Source organism: Pelobates fuscus, chromosome 9, assembly GCF_036172605.1.
Source record: "Pelobates fuscus isolate aPelFus1 chromosome 9, aPelFus1.pri, whole genome shotgun sequence".
Classification (NCBI taxonomy): Eukaryota; Metazoa; Chordata; class Amphibia; order Anura; family Pelobatidae; genus Pelobates; species Pelobates fuscus.
The window spans coordinates 14,600,924-14,627,851 of record NC_086325.1 but is presented as its reverse complement, the minus strand read 5'-3'; the positions used below and the strand labels follow the sequence as shown (position 1 = coordinate 14,627,851).

Below are 26,928 nucleotides of genomic sequence, written 5' to 3'. Positions count from 1 at the left end.
ATCAGTTTAAAATAAGCAAATGTAAATTTAGACCTGAGAGGTAGTGACTAGTAATCCCTTAGTGATAGGAGCTGATTGAACATAGATAACATTTTTATATATAGTGGAACCACCTGTTTGCCGATTGCCTCATACCTGCTCTTATCTCGCAGTTTATTTACTTTCTGCGTCTTTCAATGTTTAATATAGAATTCTAACAGAGTTATTCAGTAAACTCAATTGTCAGCAATTCAAGGCAAATTTCCAGTTTTAAGCGCACTGTGACCCCCTCCCCGCGAAATTAGAATCTTTATTAAATACTCATATTGACTGTGTTGGAATGTCACTGAAATAGGGACTTCTTTCTCAGTATTTTCCCTGTAGCTAGAATATTCTGCTTGGATCCTCCAAAGACCTAAATGCTGTATACTTTTGAGCATGTGAGAAGCACCAGGAGAAGAATGGGACCAGCCAGAAGAGGATGATGACGCCCGCAAGGGACAGGTTCAAGCCATTGGACCCCCCTGCAGCGATTACACCGTCGGGGATCTTGGCAAAGTCCCCAGATGGTGACAGTTTCGCTTTAAGGCCAAAATCGCTACAATTCTGTGTTTAGTGAATAAATCCAAGTTACGGTTATTTAAGTTATTTTCAATATTTTATTGAATGGGATAACTTCCAGAGAAGTAACAGTGTGTTTAGCTTTAATTTGAATGAATTACAAGCACTTTAATATGGTTCTCATTCACATTTTTATCCATTTTAAGAAATGCTGAATAAGTATCTATACAAGCAATAAACACATGGAAACAGATGAAATGTTCTTTATTAGGGAACGAAGCTCAGACAGATGACATTATCCCTAACAGGCTGAAGAAAGCATGGATTAATCAGTCAAGATTAGAGACATCATATTATCGGAATTAAATGCACAGATTATCAGAAATACAAATGAAACATCTTTAATTAGTGCTTAATACACCCTGAGGAACAACATGGGCTGAGTCCGCTATACCAACGGTAATTCTCTCCCTGTGCTCCAGGGTCCATTCAATTCTGTCCCAGGGCTCCGATCCGTAATTTAATTCAATCTCAGTCTAATTCGGTTCCCATTTTCTAGGGTCTGTCTAATTCTGTCACTGCACTCTAAGATTTGTTCTGGATTCTGTCTTGCGTTGGGTTCTCTGCTCCTCCTATAGTTTAGAGAAGTTTACATCTTTTACAGATTTTTTCTCCAGAACGGCCTGGGCCGATTTCAGGACATCGTCTGTCTGCAGCATGCTCATGTTCCAACACGCCTGTAACCCAAACAAGAAACAGTAAACACTGGGAGAATTGTCACTGGAGGGGGTACTGGTGCTAGGCTGGGGAAGACACCAACCATGTAATCAAGGCTCTCCTGCACTGAGTGGCTCTGGGAATAGACCAAGTTCACTTTGGTTCCTTGGACAGCAACCGGACTCTTACTGGCAATCTCGGATGCCAGACCAAATGCAGCGAGGAGGAGGGCGGATTTATCGGGAAAAACACGACTGGAGGAGAAAGAAAAAGACAATGTGGCATTACAACACACGGGGGTATAATAAGCACTTTAATCAAAATGACATTAAAGGGCGACTCTATGAACCCTGTCCATGCAGTTTTTCTGTTAAAAAAAATGCTTAAACGGTTACTCCGAGCACCATGACCACCCCTCCCCGTAGTGATAAAGTCCTCCTCTCCAACGTATTTCCCACTGCAGTTAGGGGAGTCCACGTCACTGGGAAAAAAGTTAGGTTGCCAGAGAACTTGGAAATGGAATGGTATCACGGGTAAGATTATGAACTAGGCTGGGCAACCTCAAATAAAAACAGGCAGGTGTGGGCAAGAAACATACAGCGTGCTAACACCAGACGCAGTGATAGGCCGGAGTTAGTTATACACTGCATGCTAACACTGTACGCCATTACAAGCCTTTTCAAGTTACACACAGCGTGCGATCCTCGGACGCCATGACAGACCTGGGCGAATTATACACTGAGTGCTAACACCGGACGCCATGATAGGCCTGGGCGAGTTACACACACAGCGTGCTAACACCGGACGCCATAAAAGGCCTGGGAAAGTTACACACACAGTGTGCCAACACCGGATGCCATAATAGGCCTGGGAAAGTTACACACACAGTGTGCCAACACCGGACGCCATGACCGGGCGAGTTATTTATGTATACTATTAGAAAAATGGCACTATTTATGTGCACAATTAGATACATTATACTATTTATGTGCACTATTAGATAAATTGCATTATGTGCACTATTAGATAAGTAACATTATTTATGTGCACTATTAGATAAATTACACTATTTATGTATACTATCAGAAAAGTTACACTATTTATGTGCACTAATAGATAAATTCATATGATACTCCACCAGCGCAGGGAGTAAGATCACATCTTGAGTACACAAGGTTGGGTCTCAACATCCTTCAATCCTTAGAGTGACGCCTACTGGCAGATATAAGAATGACACCTGCACATAATGAAGTTCTCCGGACACATGTACATTTGCACCCTCTCTGGAGTTGACCTCACTCACTCCCTCACCCCAATAAATTCTACTGATGCACTTACTGTTTATAGGTGGTATAGGTGAGAAATGCAACAAAGGAAGAATAAAGTATACTTAACTCTTCAATACTTTCTGTACTGAGGCAGGAGATGAGCCCAAACGGGTGACCAGTCAAATGATAATTATTTCCCAGAAAAAGTAACGCTGATGGACAGGATTGTGATAAACCAGTCCTTTCCATGGGTCGCTGGGGAACGGATGCTAAGGAGGATTGTTTTCCATGGGGGACCATAGCTTAAAGAAAACTTTCTTTAACTGAACAATTAGTGTCCTGTCCAGTCTGCTGGGGGTAAACATACCCATTAGTGATGCCATGCTAAGCCAGGAACAACATTATACAGAATACAGTAAAGTGAAAAAGAGAGCGCAAAGAAAGATGGTATATAGTCAACTTGTGTGCAATGGTACAAAGTACCTCCAAATTGCAGCAGCTAAACAAAAAAAGAATTTTCCCAGATTCAATGAATAGAAATGTTTTTATTATGTTGTCAGCGCTAAGTAGATAATCCCCTTAAATATAGTTCGGGGTATACACATTAACAAATGTATCTGCAACAATCAGAGACAAGTATGTGATACAATATCTAGCATAAAAAGTGTCAATGTTGCTGATTATTATATAAAACAAAATAATATCACAATCCAATGCATAGGATATTATAACAGGGTCCAAACTGTAGGAGAGTCCACAAAATGGTTGAAAACACAGACTGGTGCTTGAGATCCCTTAAAAAAGACAGAAAATAAACATAGTATAATACTGTATTTAATGTCTTAGCATAAAAAGGGAATCCCCCTCCCCAACATGAAAAACCCTTACAAGAAATAGATGTGGTGCTTATTTCTAAGGACCACGTAAAAGCTTATCTGGCTGCAGTCTCTTCTATGTCCCAAATGTGCCGTCCGGTTTGCCTCGTGCACTGAGGCAGGCTGGATGCTCTGTGAAGTCCTCTCTTCCGCAGATGTAACCTCGGCTGGCACAGGAGACTAGACGTATTGGCAATCACACCAGATACAAGCAAATAAAAACGAACACCTCATTGTTCATCAGGATTCCCTTTTTATGCTAAGACATTAAATACAGTATTATACTATGTTTATTTTCTGTCTTTTTTAAGGGATCTCAAGCACCAGTCTGTGTTTTCAACCATTTTGTGGACTCTCCTACAGTTTGGACCCTGCTATAATATCCTATGCATTGGATTGTGATATTATTTTGTTTTATATAAATAATCAGCAACATTGACACTTTTTATGCTAGATATTGTATCACATAGTTGTCTCTGATTGTTGCAGATACATTTGTTAATGTGTATACCCCAAACTATATTTAAGGGGATTATCTACTTAGCGCTGACAACATAATCAAAAAATTATACAGAATACAATCTTTATGAAATCCGAACACTGACTGCATTGGAATTTCATTGAATCCAAGGATTCCATATGAGAAAAGTTAACAAAAGGCGGAGGTCCAATCCCAGCAGACATCGGGATTCGGGCATTGTCTCACTCATTGCAGGATGTGATCTACGGGGGCTCCTGAGGTTTTGCAGGATGTGATCTATGGGGGCTCCTGAGGTTTTGCAGGATGTGATCTACGGGGGCTCCTGAAGGTTTTGCAGGATTTGATCTACGGGGGCTCCTGAAGGTTTTGTAGGATGTGATCTACGGGGGCTCCTGAGGTTTTGCAGGATGTGATCTACGGGGGCTCCTGAAGGTTTTGCAGGATGTGATCTACGGGGGCTCCTGAAGGTTTTGCAGGATGTGATCTACGGGGGCTCCTGAAGGTTTTGCAGGATGTGATCTACGGGGGCTCCTGAGGTTTTGCAGGATGTGATCTACGGGGGCTCCTGAGGTTTTGCATGGTCCTCCAGACTCCTTGTGCATACATGGGGGTACAGCACTGACGTGGCTCCTGGCAGACGAGGAGGCTCGCCTGCATGAAGATGGCAACTACCGCGAGGTACATCTTTCGGTAAAACTTACCTTTGACTGCACCCCATGACCACTGGACCCTAACCAGAGATGCCATCTTCACATTTTGAAAAAAGAGCCTGAAAGGGACAGACTAGCTTTAAATTCTCAGAATAGTTCTGGAAGCAAACGCCAATACCTGACCAATCCGCTGCTCTCCGCTTCATCGGCCATCATCTTCCGCGCAGTGAAGGCGAGTTCATTCACCAGGCTGCAGGAGGGGAGAAGGTAAAATGAACCCACTGACACACCTTGCCCTGTAAAACACAGATACCTCCCCACCCCCTCAATTTATTACCCGCCGTACCTCATACTTCCGATGATTCTAGGAAGTCGCTGCAGGGTCCCAACATCAGCGGCCATACCGATATCCACCTCCTGCCAAACAGAGAGAGAAATACAACAGATGCCATCTTACTGCATGGAACCCCACCTCCCATGTATGGATTCATCTCATCTTCTACCAATTTCTATCTGTCCCTAGGGAAGCTCACAGTCTCACTGCCCCAGCAATCATCCAGTAAAGGAATATTGTCAGCTCATTATTAGACCAGAATGGAGTGAGGTTTACAGATTTACTGGCGCTTATGCTGCACAGGGATCTCCACACATTTTTAACCCATGCAGCCATGTGTCACACACGTCCCTTTAACTCTCACTGAAGGAGCAATCAATTACCTTAACTTGAAACCAGGCGTCCTGTGTGCAATAACGAATGTCACAAGCAGAGATGAGATCCACTCCTGCAACAAAGACACAGAGTCACGACACCCACGGTCTATGCCCCGTATTTACAAATTAAAGGGACACTATAGTCACCAGAACAATTACAGCTTATTGAATTTGTTCTGGTGAGTAGAATCATTACCTTCAAGCTTCTTGCTGTCAACACTGTCTTTTCAGAGAAAATGCAGTGTTTACATTACATCCTAGTGATAACTTCACAGGCCACTCCTCAGATGGCTGTTACAGATCCTTCCTGGGTCATGGCTGCCTAAAATGCATCCAAACATTCAGTATCTCCTCCCTCTGCATGCAGACACTGAACTTTCCTCATAGAGATTCATTGATTCAATTCAGCTCTATGAGGAGATGCTAATTGGCCAGGGCTGTGTTTGAATTGTGCTGGTTCTGCCCCTGATCTGCCTCCTTGTCAGTCTCAGCCAATCCTATGGGGAACAACTGTGATTGGCTCAGAACACCACTTCTGATGATGTCAGCAGGCAGTGAGCAGGTCTAAAGGAACCAGGGACCAGGTAAGCAGCGGCAGACTTGAGTACAAGAAATATTTTACTATATTTAGGGAGGCATGAGGGGTGCTGGGGGGCTAGATGGTGTTTTTAACCCTATAGGGTCAGGAAAACATGTTTTGTGTTCCTGACCCTATAGTGCTCCTAATCCTCTAAAGGTTAAAAAGTACCCTCTATGCAGGAGCTGGCTCATTTCATAATTCAATTCAGATGACAAAAATATATATGTATATTCTGTTGATAAAAATATACATGTTTATTATTTATTTGTGCACTACAGGGGTTTCTGTGAGATTAAATAGAATGCTCAAAGCACCATAACCACTACTGCGCACCACAAGTGTTATGGTGGCAGGAGTGGCCTGAAGTCATACAATTTTCGAATAGTTTGACTTATTATCTGGGGTCTGCCGGACTCCACATCCATTACCAACACTGATAGGATAGATAGGAGCTTCCATTAGCTCTCCAGAGGGCCCTTGGCTCATTGGCTGAGAGCATCAACTTAATCAACAATAAATCAATAAAAAGTATTCCATCCAATATGACTTTCTATAATGTGTGTGGGTGCCACGAAAGCCACTTTATTAGATTCCATCAATGTAGCTTTATATAAACTACAATCACATCCTACCTTACAATACTGTCTGGATAAGATGTCTGGATCAGGTGTGCCCCGAGTCACGGAACACATCTATATTCTAATAACACAAACACTTAGAAACTTCTTTGACATGCGAGCTGCCAATTAGTCCAACTGACATTCTATATGGAGACATCAGATTAAATATTATTGGTTCCTAGTTAATGTTAAATCAGCTTTGATTTGAGGACTTTACCTGTATGAATACTAACAGTATGTGAAAGCTAAGTTAAATGTCACAATGTGCATTGACTCAGAGGGCTGTAATATACTTCTCCTTAATCCTAACTGCAGCCCTAACATTCCCAGCCCAAAGATGTCCCCTCGTTCCAGTGATACCACCAACTCATTTTAACATGTCTCACCTCCACCGATGCACCCGCCGTGTACAGCAGCAATCACAGGCTTTGGGCACTGAAACACAAAATACACAACGTGATCCCACCGATACCGTAACAGACACTGCCTCACTCCCTGGCATTGGCCGTACAGTCTGAACGTGGCATATGGAACCAACAGAAAACAGCACCCACGGGGCAGTGTAAAATAATAATGGACAGAAAATAAAAGAGTAATAGGGGGGAGAGCTTGGTCAGCGCTAGATAAAGGTAAAGGAGGAAAAAAAAAAAAAAATACACATTCAGGACAATTTGGGAATTTCTTATTTCTGTGTGTCTTCCAACCTTCTCAATGACGGAAAAGGATTCCTGGTAAGCGGATAGTTTCCTGCGTACTTCCCAGGCTGTTCTGGCCGTGTCAGTGTCCCTTGGTTGCATAAAGTCACTCCCCATGTCCATCAGATCTATTCCTAAACACAATAAAAAGGTGAGAGCAGAGATAAAAGGTGATCCCAAGCCTTCCAAAGCTTCTACCCCTCCTCATCTCCAGCTTTCACCCCTACCAAGCCCTCGTTCCACCAATTACCCCTTCCAGCAGCCCCCACCTCCTTCCAACCTCCTACCCTCACGTCAATGGATCCAATTAGAAAGAGGCTGTATACCTGATGTAAACATTTTTCCAGCTCCCGAAATCACGACCACTCTACAATCTGGATCATCAGAGATTGCACGAAAGCAGAGAACCATCTCACTGCGGAACAAATGGCCAGGAATAGTGTCATAGCGAGAAACCAAAGCAATGGGTCACACGTAAATTGTATTACTGTATGAGTACACACAGCGAGTATTCCTGCATTAGTCACAGAGTGTGTAAGGTGTATGACTGTATCAATACACACAGCGAGTATTCCTGAATTAGTCACAGAGTGTGTAAGGTGTATGACTGTATCAGTACACACAGCGAGTATTCCTGAATTAGTCACAGAGTGTGTAAGGTGTATTACTGTATCAGTACACACAGCGAGTATTCCTGAATTAGTCACAGAGTGTGTAAGGTGTATTACTGTATCAGTACACACAGCGAGTATTCCTGAATTAGTCACAGAGTGTGTAAGGTGTATTACTGTATCAGTACACACAGCGAGTATTCCTGAATTAGTCACAGAGTGTGTAAGGTGTATGACTGTATCAGTACACACAGTGAGTATTCCTGAATTAGTCACAGAGTGTGTAAGGTGTATTACTGTATCAGTACACACAGAGAGTATTCCTGAATTAGTCACAGAGTGTGTAAGGTGTATGACTGTATCAGTACACACAGTGAGTATTCCTGAATTAGTCACAGAGTGTGTAAGGTGTATTACTGTATCAGTACACACAGCGAGTATTCCTGAATTAGTCACAGAGTGTGTAAGGTGTATGACTGTATCAGTACACACAGCGAGTATTCCTGCATTAGTCACAGAGTGTGTAAGGTGTATTACTGTATCAATACACACAGCGAGTATTCCTGAATTATTCACAGAGTGTGTAAGGTGTATTACTGTATCAGTACACACAGCGAGTATTCCTGAATTAGTCACAGAGTGTGTAAGGTGTATGACTGTATCAGTACATACAGAGAGTATTCCTGAATTAGTCACAGAGTGTGTAAGGTGTATGACTGTATCAGTACATACAGAGAGTATTCCTGAATTAGTCACAGAGTGTGTAAGGTGTATGACTGTATCAGTACACACAGCGAGTATTCCTGAATTAGTCACAGAGTGTGTAAGGTGTATTACTGTATCAGTACACACAGCGAGTATTCCTGAATTATTCACAGAGTGTGTAAGGTGTATTACTGTATCAGTACACACAGCGAGTATTCCTGAATTATTCACAGAGTGTGTAAGGTGTATGACTGTATCAGTACACACAGCGAGAATTCCTGAATTAGTCACAGAGTGTGTAAGGTGTATGACTGTATCAGTACACACAGCAAGTATTCCTGAATTAGTCACAGAGTGTGTAAGGTGTATGACTGTATCAGTACATACAGAGAGTATTCCTGAATTAGTCACAGAGTGTGTAAGGTGTATGACTGTATCAGTACACACAGCGAGTATTCCTGAATTATTCACAGAGTGTGTAAGGTGTATTACTGTATCAGTACACACAGCGAGTATTCCTGAATTAGTCACAGAGTGTGTAAGGTGTATGACTGTATCAGTACACACAGAGAGTATTCCTGAATTAGTCACAGAGTGTGTAAGGTGTATGACTGTATCAGTACACACAGCGAGTATTCCTGAATTAGTCACAGAGTGTGTAAGGTGTATTACTGTATCAATACACACAGCGAGTATTCCTGAATTATTCACAGAGTGTGTAAGGTGTATTACTGTATCAGTACACACAGCGAGTATTCCTGAATTAGTCACAGAGTGTGTAAGGTGTATGACTGTATCAGTACATACAGAGAGTATTCCTGAATTAGTCACAGAGTGTGTAAGGTGTATGACTGTATCAGTACACACAGCGAGTATTCCTGAATTAGTCACAGAGTGTGTAAGGTGTATTACTGTATCAGTACACACAGCGAGTATTCCTGAATTATTCACAGAGTGTGTAAGGTGTATGACTGTATCAGTACACACAGCGAGTATTCCTGAATTAGTCACAGAGTGTGTAAGGTGTATGACTGTATCAGTACACACAGCGAGTATTCCTGAATTAGTCACAGAGTGTGTAAGGTGTATTACTGTATCAGTACACACAGCGAGTATTCCTGAATTATTCACAGAGTGTGTAAGGTGTATTACTGTATCAGTACACACAGCGAGTATTCCTGAATTAGTCACAGAGTGTGTAAGGTGTATGACTGTATCAGTACACACAGAGAGTATTCCTGAATTAGTCACAGAGTGTGTAAGGTGTATGACTGTATCAGTACACACAGCGAGTATTCCTGAATTAGTCACAGAGTGTGTAAGGTGTATTACTGTATCAGTACACACAGAGAGTATTCCTGAATTAGTCACAGAGTGTGTAAGGTGTATGACTGTATCAGTACACACAGCGAGTATTCCTGAATTAGTCACAGAGTGTGTAAGGTGTATGACTGTATCAGTACACACAGTGAGTATTCCTGAATTAGTCACAGAGTGTGTAAGGTGTATGACTGTATCAGTACACACAGCGAGTATTCCTGAATTAGTCACAGAGTGTGTAAGGTGTATTACTGTATCAGTACACACAGTGAGTATTCCTGAATTAGTCACAGAGTGTGTAAGGTGTATGACTGTATCAGTACACACAGCGAGTATTCCTGAATTAGTCACAGAGTGTGTAAGGTGTATTACTGTATCAGTACACACAGCGAGTATTCCTGAATTAGTCACAGAGTGTGTAAGGTGTATGACTGTATCAGTACACACAGCGAGTATTTCTGAATTAGTCACAGAGTGTGTAAGGTGTATTACTGTATCAGTACACACAGCGAGTATTCCTGAATTAGTCACAGAGTGTGTAAGCTGTATTACTGTATCAGTACACACAGCGAGTATTCCTGAATTAGTCACAGAGTGTGTAAGGTGTATGACTGTATCAGTACACACAGCGAGTATTCCTGAATTAGTCACAGAGTGTGTAAGGTGTATTACTGTATCAGTACACACAGTGAGTATTCCTGAATTAGTCACAGAGTGTGTAAGGTGTATGACTGTATCAGTACACACAGCGAGTATTCCTGAATTAGTCACAGAGTGTGTAAGGTGTATTACTGTATCAGTACACACAGCGAGTATTCCTGAATTAGTCACAGAGTGTGTAAGGTGTATGACTGTATCAGTACACACAGCGAGTATTTCTGAATTAGTCACAGAGTGTGTAAGGTGTATTACTGTATCAGTACACACAGCGAGTATTCCTGAATTAGTCACAGAGTGTGTAAGCTGTATTACTGTATCAGTACACACAGCGAGTATTCCTGAATTAGTCACAGAGTGTGTAAGGTGTATGACTGTATCAGTACACACAGCGAGTATTCCTGAATTAGTCACAGAGTGTGTAAGGTGTATGACTGTATCAGTACACACAGCGAGTATTCCTGAATTAGTCACAGAGTGTGTAAGGTGTATTACTGTATCAGTACACACAGCGAGTATTCCTGAATTAGTCACAGAGTGTGTAAGGTGTATTACTGTATCAGTACACACAGTGAGTATTCCTGAATTAGTCACAGAGTGTGTAAGGTGTATTACTGTATCAATACACACAGCGAGTATTCCTGAATTAGTCAGAGTGTGTAAGGTGTATTACTGTATCAGTACACACAGCGAGTATTCCTGAATTAGTCACAGAGTGTGTAAGGTGTATTACTGTATCAATACACACAGCGAGTATTCCTGAATTAGTCACAGAGTGTGTAAGGTGTATGACTGTATCAGTACACACAGCGAGTATTCCTGAATTAGTCACAGAGTGTGTAAGGTGTATTACTGTATCAATACACACAGCGAGTATTCCTGAATTAGTCACAGAGTGTGTAAGGTGTATTACTGTATCAGTACACACAGCGAGTATTCCTGAATTAGTCACAGAGTGTGTAAGGTGTATTACTGTATCAGTACACACAGCGAGTATTCCTGAATTAGTCACAGAGTGTGTAAGGTGTATGACTGTATCAGTACATACAGAGAGTATTCCTGAATTAGTCACAGAGTGTGTAAGGTGTATGACTGTATCAGTACACACAGCGAGTATTCCTGAATTAGTCACAGAGTGTGTAAGGTGTATTACTGTATCAATACACACAGCGAGTATTCCTGAATTAGTCACAGAGTGTGTAAGGTGTATTACTGTATCAGTACACACAGCGAGTATTCCTGAATTAGTCACAGAGTGTGTAAGGTGTATTACTGTATCAATACACACAGCGAGTATTCCTGAATTAGTCACAGAGTGTGTAAGGTGTATTACTGTATCAGTACACACAGCGAGTATTCCTGAATTAGTCACAGAGTGTGTAAATTGTGTAACTATGTTAGTATATACTCCTAAACTAGTGCACTGGGTGTGTACATTGAATGACAGTCTCCTTTACCTCCAGAAACTTTTGTTCATAGCGTTTCTCTTCTCCGGTCGATTAATCTCCACGTGTAAGACATGATTGTCTTCTGTTGTGACTTTAAGGGTTTCGTACTGATACTTGGGTACTTCTACCTCCGACGCCATATTGCGCACTCCCAGGAATGCTCCACGGAGTTCTGAGGAATGGAAATTACTATAACAAACCTGCAATCCAAACACCACAGTGCCCCTGTCCCTAGGAAAATAAAGCATACGAGATCCAGTGCACTCACTCATTCACTAAACAGCAATTTCAAGTCTCATAGAATGTAATAGTTTTATTTAAAAACACCTCACCTAGGCAAAAGATTATGGGGGATACAGATCCCCCCCCTGCGTGCCCTCAAAACTGAATACAAGTTTTACTTACCTTATTCCAGCTCTGAGGTCCCCTTGCTGCTATTTACCTCTCCACCTTCGACGAAGTCATCGATGAGGTATGGCCTCCTCCATGATGATCCAATCCCAATGCTCCTCACAGAGCATGTGTATCGAGCACCAAACACCCAATCAAAGCTCAGCTATAGGAAAGCAGTGAACCCATGCTTTGCCATGGGGCGTCCGCATCACGTGGTGGAGGTTTACTCGGTCCGTGCTGAGGACTCGCCTCTAGTGGCTTTCAGTAGGACAGCAACTGGATGTGGATTTAATCCAGCAATGTAAACATTGACATTTCAAAAAGAAGAATGACATGGCAGGGTTACAACGACAGGACAGCTGCACTCAGCCATCATTGAGAGGACGTAACCAAAGTGACTTTAGTGACGGTTTAAGGGGAACTTCTCTGGCATTTACACCATTGAATAAAAGACCGAAAATCCCCTATAGCATTCTTTTCATGAGAAGCTCTGTTTTCTTTTAATGGACACTCCAGGCACCCAGACCACTTCTGCCCATTGCAGTGGTCTGGGTGCCAACTCCCACCACCCTTAACCCTGCAAGTGTAATTATTGCACTTTTTATAAATAATAATGCAGGGCTAAGTCCTTCTCTAGTGACTGTCTATCAGACAGCCACTAGAGGGACTTCTGGCTTCTTAGACGACTTTTTGACGTCTAAACGACGCTGGACATCCTCACGCTATGCATGAGGCCCACCAGCGTCGCAGGAATCCCCATAGGAAAGCATTGAGAAATGCTTTACTATGGGGAGGTCTAATGCGCACAGCCATTGCCGCGCGTGGGCATTAGTTCTTCCCTGCCGGCTGACGTCGGCGGGGGAGGAGCGTGGGCGGAGCCTGACCCAGCGCAGAGGGGCAGCGCGCTGGATTCAGGTAAGTCACGAAAGGGGTTTTAACCCCTTAGGCAACATGGGATGGGGGGTGGGAGGGAGAGGGGCACTGCAGCGCTAGGAAAACGGATATGTTTTCCTGGCACTGGAGAGTCCCTTTAAATTTATCCTAAAGATTTAGCAAATGACATCATAATTCAGTTCAGACAATACAAAGACAGATCCAACATTGAAAATGAAGAGGAGAAATAGACAGTGTTTCATGTCTCCTCCTTTCGAGTTTTGCTCTCTCTATGCTGACTGACAGGTGTAAAGGGCGGGGCTTATAACAATGATTGACAGGGAGCTAAGATGGAGACGTCCAGTTATAGGATATATATCTGTTAAATATAGGGATAACTAAACATATTATTACAAACCCTGGGAGGTGACTGCTCCCCTTTAACAATCAAAACCGATATACTATAGGCACTACAAAACTATAATAATTATGATCTACTTTTTTCCTCCGGATTCTGGTACTAAGGAAGTTACATTTTACAGAAGATGGGGGCAGGAGTTCATTTGTTCTCCCATAAAATAATGTTCTACCACTCTTTATTGTGTCATCACGTCAGTCCCTACGTATAAACTGACACAATAAAGAGTCCATTAATGGCCTAGACCGTTTGTGTTGGATAGTAATGGACCTTGTGACCGTTGGATGGGATCAGATTGGGGATAATTAAGGTGGCTACAGCCCGGTTAATAAAAATAAGCTCATTGTGCAGCGTCCGGTATTGACCACAGGAATTCTATCTGGACTATGAACTCTGTAAACAAATTCAGGACTATTGACTCGGTGACTGTCTTGCTGTGATTTATAACCAGCCTTTGAAATGCCTATAACTCCGTTTATGGCCCCTGTGGAAGGATAGTCTAGGAACCGGCCGTCCTGCGAGGCAGGGTGTTAGTGACTAGGGACTCGCTCAGTTTGGCCAGGGATATATGGTCATTACCTGTGACAGCGGTGATCTCGAGACAGTTACAGACAGAGACTCGAACTTGTTACTGTGACAAAGTTCAGAGTTTTAAAGGGTGGAGACAGAGGGCAGGATAAATGCATAAGTGCAGCATGCAGGGGGTTAATAAAGAACTAAGACCAATGATACACACTGTATACAGAGAGCCCCCCCCCCCCAGCCATCACACTGTATACAGAGTGCCCCCTCAGCCATGACACTGTATATAGAGAGCCCCCCCCTGCCATGACACTGTATACAGAGCCCCCCCCCAGCCATGACATTGTATACAGAGAGGCCCCCCCCCAGCCTTCACACTGTATACAGAGAGCCCCCCCCCCAGCCATCACACTGTATACAGAGAGCCCCCTCAGCCATGACACTGTATACAGAGAGCCCCCCCAGCCATCACACTGTATACAGAGAGCACCCCCCAGCCATCACACTGTATACAGAGAGCACCCCCCAGCCATGACACTGTATACAGAGAGCCCCCCCCAGCCATCACACTGTATACAGAGAGCCCCCCCCCAGCCATCACACTGTATACAGAGAGCCCCCCCCAGCCATCACACTGTATACAGAGAGCCCCCCCCAGCCGTCACACTGTATACAGAGAGCCCCCCCCAGCCGTCACACTGTATACAGAGAGCCCCCGCCAGCCGTCACACTGTATACAGAGAGCCCCCCCCAGCCATGACACTGTATACAGAGAGCCCCCCCCAGCCATCACACTGTATACAGAGAGCCCCCCCCCCAGCCATCACACTGTATACAGAGAGCCCCCCCCAGCCATCACACTGTATACAGAGAGCCCCCGCCAGCCGTCACACTGTATACAGAGAGCCCCCTCAGCCATGACACTGTATATCGAGAGCCCCCCCTGCCATGACACTGTATACAGAGCCCCCCCCAGCCATCACACTGTATACAGAGAGCCCCCCCCAGCCTTCACACTGTATACAGAGAGCCCCCCCCAGCCTTCACACTGTATACAGAGAGCCCCCCCCAGCCTTCACACTGTATACAGAGAGCCCCCCCCAGCCATGACACTGTATACAGAGAGCACCCCCCAGCCATCACACTGTATACAGAGAGCACCCCCCAGCCATCACACTGTATACAGAGAGCCCCCGCCAGCCGTCACACTGTATACAGAGAGCCCCCTCAGCCATGACACTGTGTACAGAGAGCCTCCCCTAGCCATCACACTGTATACAGAGAGCCTCCCCCAGCCATCACACTGTATACAGAGAGCCTCCCCCAGCCATCATGTGATGTAATTCCAGTAAAATACAAGTTTAGCAGGCTAAGATTGCCACAAGGCATATGTATGTATATGTGTTTGTAGTATCTAGTTAATTACACGTAGCTAAGATACTGTCATCACTGTACTGACCAGGTGCAGGAATGTAAGAACTGGAATTACGCGTCCCTCTCCTTTGTATCAGATGAGCCACGTGGTTAGACCGGATGGATGAGTTTAGACTCTATTCATTAAATAGGTTAAGGGTATGTGTGGGTGTAGTTAATTGTGGGAGGAGCTACAGTGCTATATAAGGAATGTACTCTATGTATTCAGTACTCAGACTTTGCTGTATTTTGGTGACGCTAGTCCCTCTGAGTCCCGATCGGTGATCCAATAAAGAATCTCTTCCTTCCTGAAGAAACCTGTGTCCATCTCTCTGTGCTTGGCTTCCGTCAGTTTCTCCGGTATCATTTGGTGCATTGGCCGGGAAGCTCATCGTTCAACGGTAGCTGAGAGGCAGAGGCGTGAGACGGTCTATCTTTGCCCACGTTCTCTACGGCTGCACCCCTGAACTTCTGCGTGGACCTCCCTTCGTCTCGGCGCCACTGGTCTGTTGTCCAGGAGATCATCGGCCTCTACGTAAGAAGTGCTGGGGTGTCCCCGTCGATGAGTGTGAACTCAGGTTCAGGAACGAGGAGGTAAGATAACTGCTGTTTTAGACGGCAGGACCCGCTAGGGGTATACCGATTGTGCGGTAGGCCCAAAGGGGTTTTTGAATCTGTATCTGCCCCCTCTGTCGGAGGGAAGGAGCGAAGGCGCACCGCTCGATCGAACGCTCTTTAGTCAGACCGTTTGATTTGGTTAGTCAGGCGGGGTCCTGGTGTAAGATAGCCCTAGCCGGACACCGGTGTCTTGTCTAGACTAGCGTTCTAGGGTGTATATTACGTTCGCTAGGTCGGAGGGACCGGGAGACTAAGCGGCGCCTGTGTAAATTCGGTTCGCTAGTTCTCATCCTATCTGGGCTAAGTGGGAAGGCGTGTAAATTTGGAACCCACTAGACTTTTGATAGTACGACTAAGAGGCGCCTGTGTAAATTCGGATCTCTAGCTCGTTGTATAGTGCGACTAAGAGGCGCCTGTGTAAATTCGGATCTCTAGCTCGCTATGTATATGTGGTGATTGGGCAGTGTGGCTAACCAAAACAGGTGTATATAGTTTTAGGTAGTCCATTCAAGGTACTGGCCAATAGTTTAGTTGGGAATTGTAAATGTGTTAACGATTGTTTAGTAAAGTGTATATCTTGTTAGATAGCGCGAGCTCAGCCGTCTAGCGAGAGTGTTAATAGTGTGTTGCTGTATTATAGTGCACGGTACCATAACCCTGTATATTTACTGACATTGTATAATAAGTACTAATCATTGTCGTCCATTGCATGTTTTAACACCATAACCACTAATAATTGTATTGTGACCTTAACTTGTGCTTTGACCTATGCTAACCGTACTGTAACCGCTATTTGTAAAAGACGATGTTACTGGGTGTGTTATAGACGGGTAATTCGTATATAGAGAATTATAGCGTGGGTGACTGTGTAGTTACGCCAAAGGGCATAATATTGATTATATAGTGACTGGTGTAGCAGCTGTGTGTGTACGGGAATTCCCTGAGTGTTTATTGTTATTGTGTACGTTTCACTTGGTAACCGTACCACGTGGTGCTGTTGCCAGAGGAAACGGGTGTGACTGTTGAATAGTACGCGTGTATAGTAATCGTTGTCGACGACGTTCCACTGTTAAATATGGGTGCGTCGCAGTCAACGATTCCGGATCCCTTAGGATGTATGGTTAAGAATTTTAAAAAGGGATTCAAAGTTTGTGATTTTGGGGTTAAGATGTCCCCTGTACGTTTGGTCACTTTGTGCACTAGGGAGTGGCCTACTTTGGTTGCGGCATGGCCGCCACGTGGCAGTTTGGATCCAACTCTGGTACAGCGCTTACACGTGGCTGTATCAGGTAGGCCTGAACTTTACGGCCAGTTTCCTTATATTGATTGTTGGAGACAGGCCGTAAATGACTCGCCAAAATGGCTCCGGACATGCCACGAGGAACAGTGTCGCCTCATGGTAGCTAGGACTTGTTCGTCCACTAGGGCTGGTGTTAGGCCCATTTTGGACACGCCCCCTGAGTCCGAGATCCCTTTGCCGCCCCCTTACTTTCCGGTAAGAGGAAGTGACGCAAATACAGGAAGTCCTGTAACCCTTCCCTCATTACCCTCATCCACTTCCGCTTCCTCCTCCAGTACAGGATCCACCCCCCCTCGTACTAAATCTCCCCTTCCGGAACCAGAACCCACCCCCATTAGAAACGAATATCCTGATTTGGCGCCACTTCAGACTTCCGGTCAAGCTTCATCTAGCTCGGCCCGAAGTGTTCTATTCACTACCTTTTCCCAAAACCAACCTCCCACATCCCCATACCCTATCTCTCCCCGACCGGAACCCATGACTGACGCTTCCCTACGTAGCCCCATCCAAACCCGACAGTTGACTGGTGCCCAACAATTAAAGCACTATCAGATGCCTCTTCGCTTAAATCCCGGGTCAGCTTATATCGATGCCGCAGGTCAAATGGCACACGCTGACCCTGTCTTCGTATATGTCCCTTTCACCACTACCGACCTTTTAAACTGGAAGACCCATAATTCCTCGTATACTGAGAAACCACAAGCCATGACTGATCTGTTCACCTCAATAGTACAGACGCATAATCCGACATGGGCTGATTGCCAGCAGTTACTAATGACTTTATTTAACAATGAGGAAAGGACAAGAATAAATCAAGCAGCCATTAAAGCATTAGAAGATAGAGCCCGTGCTTTGAACCAAGCTAATCCAGCAGCATGGGCCGCGACACACTATCCCAACACCGATCCCGATTGGAACGTAAATGGTGCTGATATGGTTCAACTCAGAGCCTATAGAGACGCTATAATTGCTGGCATGAAAGCCGGAGGAAAGAAAGCCATTAACATGTCGAAGACAGTTGAGGTGATCCAGAAAAGCGATGAAGCGCCCAGTGTCTTTTATGACCGATTATTGGAGGCGTACCGCTTGTACACCCCCTTTAATCCGGAAGATGCAGACAATTCCCGAATGGTTAACTCCGCCTTTGTCAGCCAAGCTTACGGAGATATTAAGCGCAAGCTACAAAAGTTAGAAGGGTTTGCAGGTATGTCAATCTCCCAACTAATGGAGGTAGCTAATAAGGTCTATATGAATAGGGAAACAGAAAGCAAGAAAGAGGAGGAGCGCAAGATGCGTAAAAAGGCTGATATGCTAGCGGTAGCGATCGCAGGCGTAGATAAACGGGGCCCAGATAGAGGCAATAATAGATGGAGTAGGGAGCCTTTGAGTAGGGATCAGTGTGCGTATTGCAAGGAAGAAGGGCATTGGAGGAACGAATGTCCGCAAAGAGAGCAGTACGAGAGGGTCCTACCCAGGGCAGGCTACGGAAACTTTAGAGGCAGAGCGAGAGGTAGAGGAGGCCCCGGAGGGAGTAATGGTTATAGAGGGAGTAATGGGAACAGAGGAAGTGTTAGGGAAGACAGGTATATTCCAGCAGCGCAAAGGTCCCGCGATAGAGAAGGTAGGGACTTCGTAGGATTGGCTGACACGGTCATGGAGGACTATTGATACCGACCGGGCTCCATCCCCCTTGGTCGAGCGGAGCCTATGGTCGATGTATCAATAGGGGGGAAAAGGAGTGCGTTCATGATCGACACTGGTGCTGAACATTCAGTGGTGACTAATCTAGTTGCTCCTCCATCTGGAAGGACTATTACTGTGATAGGAGCAACTGGAAGAAGTGCTGAAAGACCGGTTCTTAAAAGTCGACTCTGTACATTGGGAGGCCACGTAGTAAAACACCAATTCCTTTATATGCCTGAATGTCCAGTCCAATTGCTGGGACGTGATATGCTATCCAAATTACAAGCGCAGATTACGTTCCTACCAGATGGAACAACATCTTTAAAGTTTAATGGACCTTCAGGTATTATGACTTTATCCATACCAAAGGAAGAAGAGTGGCGACTTTATACAGTGTTGACTAGCCAAAACCCTAGGAGTGATGAGACATTGTTTAACATACCAGGAGTTTGGGCAGAGAACAACCCACCAGGACTGGCCCGCAATATTCCACCAATAAAAATTGAACTGAAACATGGGGTTTATCCAGTGAGCCTAAGACAATATCACATTCCGCAGAAGGCTAAGAAGAACATCCAATCCTATCTGGATAAGTTCATACGGTATGGTATCCTAAAATTCTGTACTTCCCCCTGGAACACCCCATTGCTGCCTGTTCAAAAGCCCGGCACAGATGAGTATCGACCTGTGCAGGACTTAAGAGCAGTCAATGATGCGGTTGTTAGTATACATCCAGTTGTACCCAATCCATATAACCTGCTTGCTTTAATTCCGGGCGGGGCTACTTACTTCACAGTCTTAGATCTCAAAGATGCCTTCTTTTGCCTCCGAATTGCCGCAGAAAGTCAATGTATTTTCGCTTTCCAATGGGAGAACGCTGTAACGGGCTCAAAACGCCAAATGACTTGGACAAGACTGCCCCAAGGGTTTAAAAATTCACCTACCCTATTTGGTTCAGCCCTAAGTCAAGATCTATTGGATTTCGAGTCCATCCCAGGAGAGTGTGTATTGTTACAATATGTAGATGACTTGTTGATAGCAGCAGTTACAAAAGAAATCTGTCAGCAAGCAACGCACGATCTACTACACATTCTCTGGAAGGCAGGATACAAGGTGTCTAGAAAGAAGGCTCAGTTGTGTTTGCCAACTGTCAAGTATCTAGGATTCCATATCTCTGAAGGTCAAAGAATTATGGGGCCAGAGAGAAAAGAAGCTGTCTGCCAAATACCAATACCCAAGAATAGAAGACAAGTGCGAGAATTCTTGGGGGCAGCAGGCTTCTGTAGGATATGGATTCCCAGTTATGCGATACTAGCAAAACCTCTGTACGCAGCTATCAAAGGTACAGAGCACGACCCCTTCTTATGGACCCAAGAACAGCAAACGGCATTTGAAGATGTGAAGAAGGCTTTGATGAGTGCCCCAGCATTAGGTCTACCTGATCACACACGACCATTCTACCTGTATGTACACGAGCAAAGAAGAATGGCTGTGGGAGTATTGACACAGTACTTGGGATCATGGCAAAGACCTGTTGCCTACATGTCTAAACAATTGGATGCAGTGGCCAGCGGACTTCCACCTTGTCTAAGAGCCGTAGCTGCAGCCGCCCTGCTAGTAGCTGAAGCCGATAAACTCACTCTGGGTCAAGAACTTTATGTACGAGTCCCACATGCAGTACAGACGTTGTTGGATTACAAAGGAAATCATTGGTTTAGTAACAGCCGTATGACCAAGTATCAAGCAATGTTGTGTGAAAACCCAAGAGTGCATTTAGAGACTGTAAACACCTTAAATCCAGCTACCCTTTTGCCACAACCTACTGAAAGTCAACATGATTGTTTGGAAGTAATGGATGAAGTATTCTCAAGTAGACCAGATCTTCGTGATTTTCCCATCCAGAACCCCGATGTTCAATATTACACCGACGGCAGTAGTTATGTGAAAGAAGGGATCCGCTATGCAGGATATGCAGTGACAACAATAGACAAGGTGATAGAAGCTCGGCCACTGGCGAAAGGAACATCAGCACAAAAGGCAGAATTGATAGCACTGACACGAGCGTTACAATTGGCTGAAGGTTTAAGAGTGAATATCTATACGGACTCTAAGTATGCGTTTTTAACCACTCATGCCCACGGAGCTTTGTATAAAGAAAGAGGACTACTGAATTCAGAAGGCAAAGAAATCAAGTACGCAGCTGAAATCCTACAACTATTGGAAGCAGTGTGGGAGCCGAAAGAAGTCGGTATCATACATTGTCGAGCGCATCTGAGAGGAGATGGTGATGTAACCAAGGGAAATCGGATGGCAGATAGTGCAGCTAAGCGTGCTGCTGAATCAGGAAGACAGGAGTATGTGGGGCATATAGCTGCTCTAATACCAACCCCACTGTCTCAATGGACTCCAGTTTATACAGCTCAAGAAGAGGAGTGGTTAAAGACTGAACCGGGAAAGTATCTGGAGAACAAGTGGTATCAGCTAGAAGATGGAAGAATAGTTATACCAGCATCGCTAGCGGTAGAAATTGTCCAAAATTATCACAACGGGACACATTCTGGGAGAGACAGTACTGAAGAATCTCTTAGAAAACATTTCTACATACCAAGATTGTCCAACTTGACTCAGGCCATTGTACGCAGATGTGTAACGTGTGCTAAGAATAATGCAAGACAAGGACCAGTAAAGCCACCAGGAGTTCAGTTTATGGGGGGACTCCCCATGTCCGATCTACAAATAGACTTTACAGTGATGCCTAAATCGGGTGGACATCGTTACCTGCTGGTAATTGTGTGCACCTATTCAGGCTGGGTAGAAGCATGTCCTACTCGTACAGAGAAAGCAGGAGAAGTTGTGAGATTCCTGCTACGAGAAATAATACCCCGATATGGACTACCCTGTTCTATAGGATCGGACAATGGTCCAGCTTTTGTTCACCAGTGCCTACAACAACTGACTCATATGCTTGGTATAAAGTGGAGGCTTCATACTGCATATAGACCCCAGAGTTCTGGTAAGGTAGAGAGAATGAATAGAACTATAAAGAACCAGTTGGCTAAAATGTGTCAGGAAACCCAACTTAAGTGGAACGTTCTCTTACCCATAGCTTTATTGCGAATCCGCAGTACCCCTACCAGAAGGATGGGTCTCTCTCCTTTTGAAATTATGTATGGGCGACCACCTCCCGTACTTGGTAACTTAAGGGGGGATTTGAGTCAGTTGGGAGAAGGAATTACCCGGCAGCAGGTTGTAGAGTTGGGTAAGACTATGGAGGAGGTACAGAAATGGGTACAAGATAGATTACCGGTGAATATTTATCCCCCTGTTCATAGTTATCATCCAGGAGATCAAGTGTGGATTAAAGAGTGGAATAATGTACCGTTAGGGCCCAAGTGGAGAGGTCCTTATGTTGTTCTTTTGTCTACCCCTACAGCAATAAAAGTAGCAGAAGTGACTCCGTGGATACATCACTCCAGGGTTAAGCCAGCAGCAGTTGATTCTTGGCAAGTTACAGCAGATCCAGAGAATCCCTGCAAGATCCGGTTGAAACGCACTACTCAGTCGGAGTAACGAGGAATTATTGTGGATTACAAATTTTATTGTTACAGGTGTGAGTGAGAAGGCCATAATAAAGCCTGTCCGCTTACCATCACATAGTGTATAAGCCAGGAAAGTCTCGAAGGGACACCTGTGAAGACGAGCAGAACTCCATTCCCTGCAGCCCTCACATCCTGGAAGCTGAGGTTCCATCGCACGGACGAAGACTGAGGATGACGGCGAAAGATGTGCTTTTGATAGTGTTTATTTATATGTGTTTTTATATTCAGGAAGGTAGAGGTACCGACACTCCTAGCTGTGAGGTATGCATTAAGACTACGAGAACAGGTAATCATATTTCCCAAACCCTAATTTGGCATTCACAATACGAGTGTAAAGGAGATGTATCGAGATGTAGATACTTAAATATAGAATATAGTGTGTGCCATTTAGGAGTAGGAGAACCTAAGTGCTTCAGTCCGGAGTATCAACCTCGTACAATTTGGTTGACTCTCAGGAATGGAGATCCTCAGGGGACCCTAATTAATAAAACGGTGTTAGAATCCGTACATTCTTCGGGTGTTCTGCTATTTGATGCGTGTAAAGCGATATCGAGTGGTAGAAAGCCGTGGAATGTATGTGGGGATCTTAGATGGGAGAGGACGTATGGGTCTAACGATAAATATATTTGTCCCAGTAGCAAAAATAAATATGTGAGTCCTAGATGCCCAAATAAAGACTATAACTTTTGTCCATATTGGTCTTGTGTGGGGTGGGCAACTTGGGGACAGACAGTAGACAAAGACATGATTGTTACTAAGTTGCCTACCAATCCATACTGTAAGTCTATGGAATGCAATCCAGTCCATATTCTTATAAATAACCCCGACAAGTTCTTAGATAAATATGGTAATTTATTTGGGTTTCAAATATACGGGACGGGTTTAGACCCTGGGACAATATTATTTATAGGGATAGAGACTGATACGGTATCCTCCCAGACTCATCAAGTATACCATTCCTTTTACGAAGAGATGAGTATAGATAATAAGATCCCCCATAATGCTAAAAACCTGTTCATCGATTTAGCTGAAAGTATTGCCGGTAGTCTTAATGTTACCAACTGCTATGTGTGTGGAGGTACTAACATGGGAGACCAATGGCCTTGGGAAGCAAAGGAGGTAATGTCCGGTTCTGAGGCAGTTGACCAATTAATATCTACACAAGCCGATTATCATATGAGTGTTAGAGGTAAATCTGAGTGGAGATTAAAGACCTCCATCATAGGTTATGTTTGCATAGCAAGGAAAGGAATAATGTATAATACTTCTGTAGGAGAATTAACTTGTCTAGGGCAAAAAGCTTATGATGATGATACAAAGAATACAACTTGGTGGTCGGCTTCAAATGTCTCAGAACCATCTAACCCGTTTGCTAGATACGCCAATTTAAAGGACGTGTGGTTTGATCTATCCATCACATCTAGTTGGAGAGCCCCAGCAAATTTGTACTGGATCTGTGGTAAGAAAGCCTACTCGGAGCTGCCACAGGACTGGGAAGGGGCATGTGTGTTGGGTATGCTCAAACCATCCTTCTTCTTGTTACCTATCGAAACAGGTGAGACTTTAGGTGTTAAAGTGTATGATGTGAATCATAGGAAGAAAAGGGGACCCATAGAGATAGGCACCTGGGAAGATAATGAATGGCCTCCCCAGCGTATCATAGATTATTATGGGCCAGCCACGTGGGCTGAGGATGGTACCTTTGGTTATAGAACCCCTATTTATATGCTCAACCGTATTATAAGGTTACAGGCGGTGGTTGAGATTATCACTAATGAAACATCACAAGCGCTCAATCTTCTAGCGAAGCATAACACCAGGATGAGGACAGCAGTATACCAAAATAGATTAGCCTTGGATTACCTTTTGGCAGTAGAGGGAGGTGTAAGTGGGAAGTTTAACCTAAGCAATTGCTGTCTTCAAATAGATGACGAAGGGCAAGCAATAGCTGAGCTTACTAGCCATATGGTTAAACTAGCGCATGTGCCTACTCAGGTATGGAAAGGGTACAATCCAAGTAGTTGGTTTGGTAACTGGTATGAGCGGTTTGGAGGGCTTAAGGCAGTGGTAGGTGGAGTCCTACTGATTTTACTGTTGTGTCTACTCCTACCGTGTCTTATACCCTTAGTAGTTAGGTCTGTGCAAAGCCTGATAGGAAGTATAGCAGAGAGGAAGGCTGCTGCACAGATAATGGCGATATATAAGTATAAGGCTCTAGATCAGGGAGAACCAATGCAGGAAGATGAGTGTTGAAGATTCACATCATAAGATAAGTCTGGTCTGGTTCATGGTAACCTGAGGTATATGCAAACCAAGGTTAAGTGATGCCTCAAGTAATTGTGAAATATCAGAGGCATCAAAGGGGGGAATGTGATGTAATTCCAGTAAAATACAAGTTTAGCAGGCTAAGATTGCCACAAGGCATATGTATGTATATGTGTTTGTAGTATCTAGTTAATTACACGTAGCTAAGATACTGTCATCACTGTACTGACCAGGTGCAGGAATGTAAGAACTGGAATTACGCGTCCCTCTCCTTTGTATCAGATGAGCCACGTGGTTAGACCGGATGGATGAGTTTAGACTCTATTCATTAAATAGGTTAAGGGTATGTGTGGGTGTAGTTAATTGTGGGAGGAGCTACAGTGCTATATAAGGAATGTACTCTATGTATTCAGTACTCAGACTTTGCTGTATTTTGGTGACGCTAGTCCCTCTGAGTCCCGATCGGTGATCCAATAAAGAATCTCTTCCTTCCTGAAGAAACCTGTGTCCATCTCTCTGTGCTTGGCTTCCGTCAGTTTCTCCGGTATCAATCACACTGTATACAGAGAGCCTCCCCCAGCCATCACACTGTATACAGAGAGCCTCCCCCAGCCATTACACTGTATACAGAGAGCCCCCCCCAGCCATCACACTGTATACAGAGAGCCCCCCCCCCAGCCATCACACTGTATACAGAGAGCCCCCCCAGCCATCACACTGTATACAGAGAGCCCCCCCCAGCCATCACACTGTATACAGAGAGCCCCCCATCACACTGTATACAGAGAGCCCCCCCATCACACTGTATACAGAGAGCCCCCCATCACACTGTATACAGAGAGCCCCCCAGCCATCGCACTGTATACAGAGAGCCCCCCCAGCCATCACACTGTATACAGAGAGCCCCCCCAGCCATCACACTGTATACAGAGAGCCCCCCCCAGCCATCACACTGTATACAGAGAGCCTCCCCCAGCCGTCACACTGTATACAGAGAGCCTCCCCCAGCCATCACACTGTATACAGAGAGCTGTTGTCCAGCCATACCTTTCCTCGCCATCCCTCTCAGTGCTGTCGCAGCCATGGCACTATACAGAGACATACTAATACACAGACAGACTGGATTCACTTTCCCAAGTGTGTCAGAGGTCAGTGGCTGGCGACGGCCATCTTGTGTTTGGCAATTGTAACTTCCCATTGATTGGAGCGACTGCTGCCAATCAGAACGTGGTAGAGTTTACATGTCATGGTCACTTTCAGTACACAGGAAACCTGCGCCCCCTGCCGGCCGGACAGCGAACTGCACGGTGCCCCCTGCCGGCCGGACAGCGAACTGCACGGAGCCCCCTGCCGGCCGGACAGCGAACTGCACGGAGCCCCCTGCCGGCTGGACAGCGAACTGCACGGAGCCCCCTGCCGGCTGGACAGCGAACTGCACGGAGCCCCCTGCCGGCCGGACAGCGAACTGCACGGAGCACCCTGCCGGCCGGACAGCGAACTGCACGTTATATTAGAAAAATAATGAGGTGACAGTTGTCCTTAAACCCTCCTTTTAAATTTCTTACCCCCTGCAGCCCTTTTAGTGTATCTTAGCCCATTGTGGTGTCTGACACCACCCCCCCTCCCATTGTGCCTCTTCCCCCAGCCCCTTTGTGTGTTTCTTTCTCCGCCCCCCAGCTCTTTTGTGTGTTTCTTTCTCCGCCCCCCAGCTCCTTTGTGTGTTTCTTTCTCCGCCACCCCAGCTCTTTTGTGTGTTTCTTTCTCCGCCCCCCAGCTCTTTTGTGTGTTTCTTTCTCCGCCCCCCCAGCTCCTTTGTGTGTTTCTTTCTCCGCCACCCCAGCTCCTTTGTGTGTTTCTTTCTCTGTCCCCAGCTCTTTTGTGTGTTTCTTTCTCGGCCACACCAGCTCCTTTGAGTGTTTCTTTCTCCGCCACCCCAGCTCCTGTGTGTGTTTCTTTCTTTGCCCCC

At 44.9% G+C, this 26,928-nt stretch overlaps 1 protein-coding gene across 2 annotated transcripts; it reads right to left on the bottom strand.

The window, feature by feature from the left end:
* Nucleotides 1–615: 615 nt before the first annotated feature.
* Nucleotides 616–26,147, bottom strand: ECH1 (enoyl-CoA hydratase 1). Of its 2 annotated transcripts, none has more exons than XM_063431237.1 (10): nucleotides 26,010–26,147; nucleotides 11,888–12,050; nucleotides 7,464–7,552; nucleotides 7,147–7,271; nucleotides 6,829–6,877; nucleotides 5,249–5,313; nucleotides 4,878–4,948; nucleotides 4,710–4,781; nucleotides 1,361–1,511; nucleotides 616–1,277 (listed from the first exon to the last, which is right to left on the bottom strand). In XM_063431237.1, the coding sequence occupies exons 1-10, from the start codon at nucleotides 26,062–26,064 to the stop codon at nucleotides 1,173–1,175; spliced, it is 945 nt and encodes a 314-aa protein (XP_063287307.1). In that variant the 5' UTR covers nucleotides 26,065–26,147; the 3' UTR covers nucleotides 616–1,172. The 2 variants fall into 2 exon arrangements, with proteins under 2 accessions (XP_063287307.1, XP_063287308.1); XM_063431238.1 differs by lacking the exon at nucleotides 26,010–26,147 and adding an exon at nucleotides 14,142–14,262.
* Between the last annotated feature and the right edge of the window lie 781 nt (nucleotides 26,148–26,928).

Bases quoted from the DNA above. Each gene is read 5' to 3' on its own strand.
- ECH1 (XM_063431237.1), bottom strand. From the start codon at position 26,064: ATGTCTCTGTATAGTGCCATGGCTGCGACAGCACTGAGAGGGATGGCG. The intron at 7,553-11,887 runs GTAAAGGAGACT...TTTGTTCCGCAG, and splicing joins ATGAACAAAAGTTTCTGGAG to TGAGATGGTTCTCTGCTTTC. The intron at 1,278-1,360 runs GTTGGTGTCTTC...TTTGGGTTACAG, and splicing joins AGGAGAGCCTTGATTACATG to GCGTGTTGGAACATGAGCAT.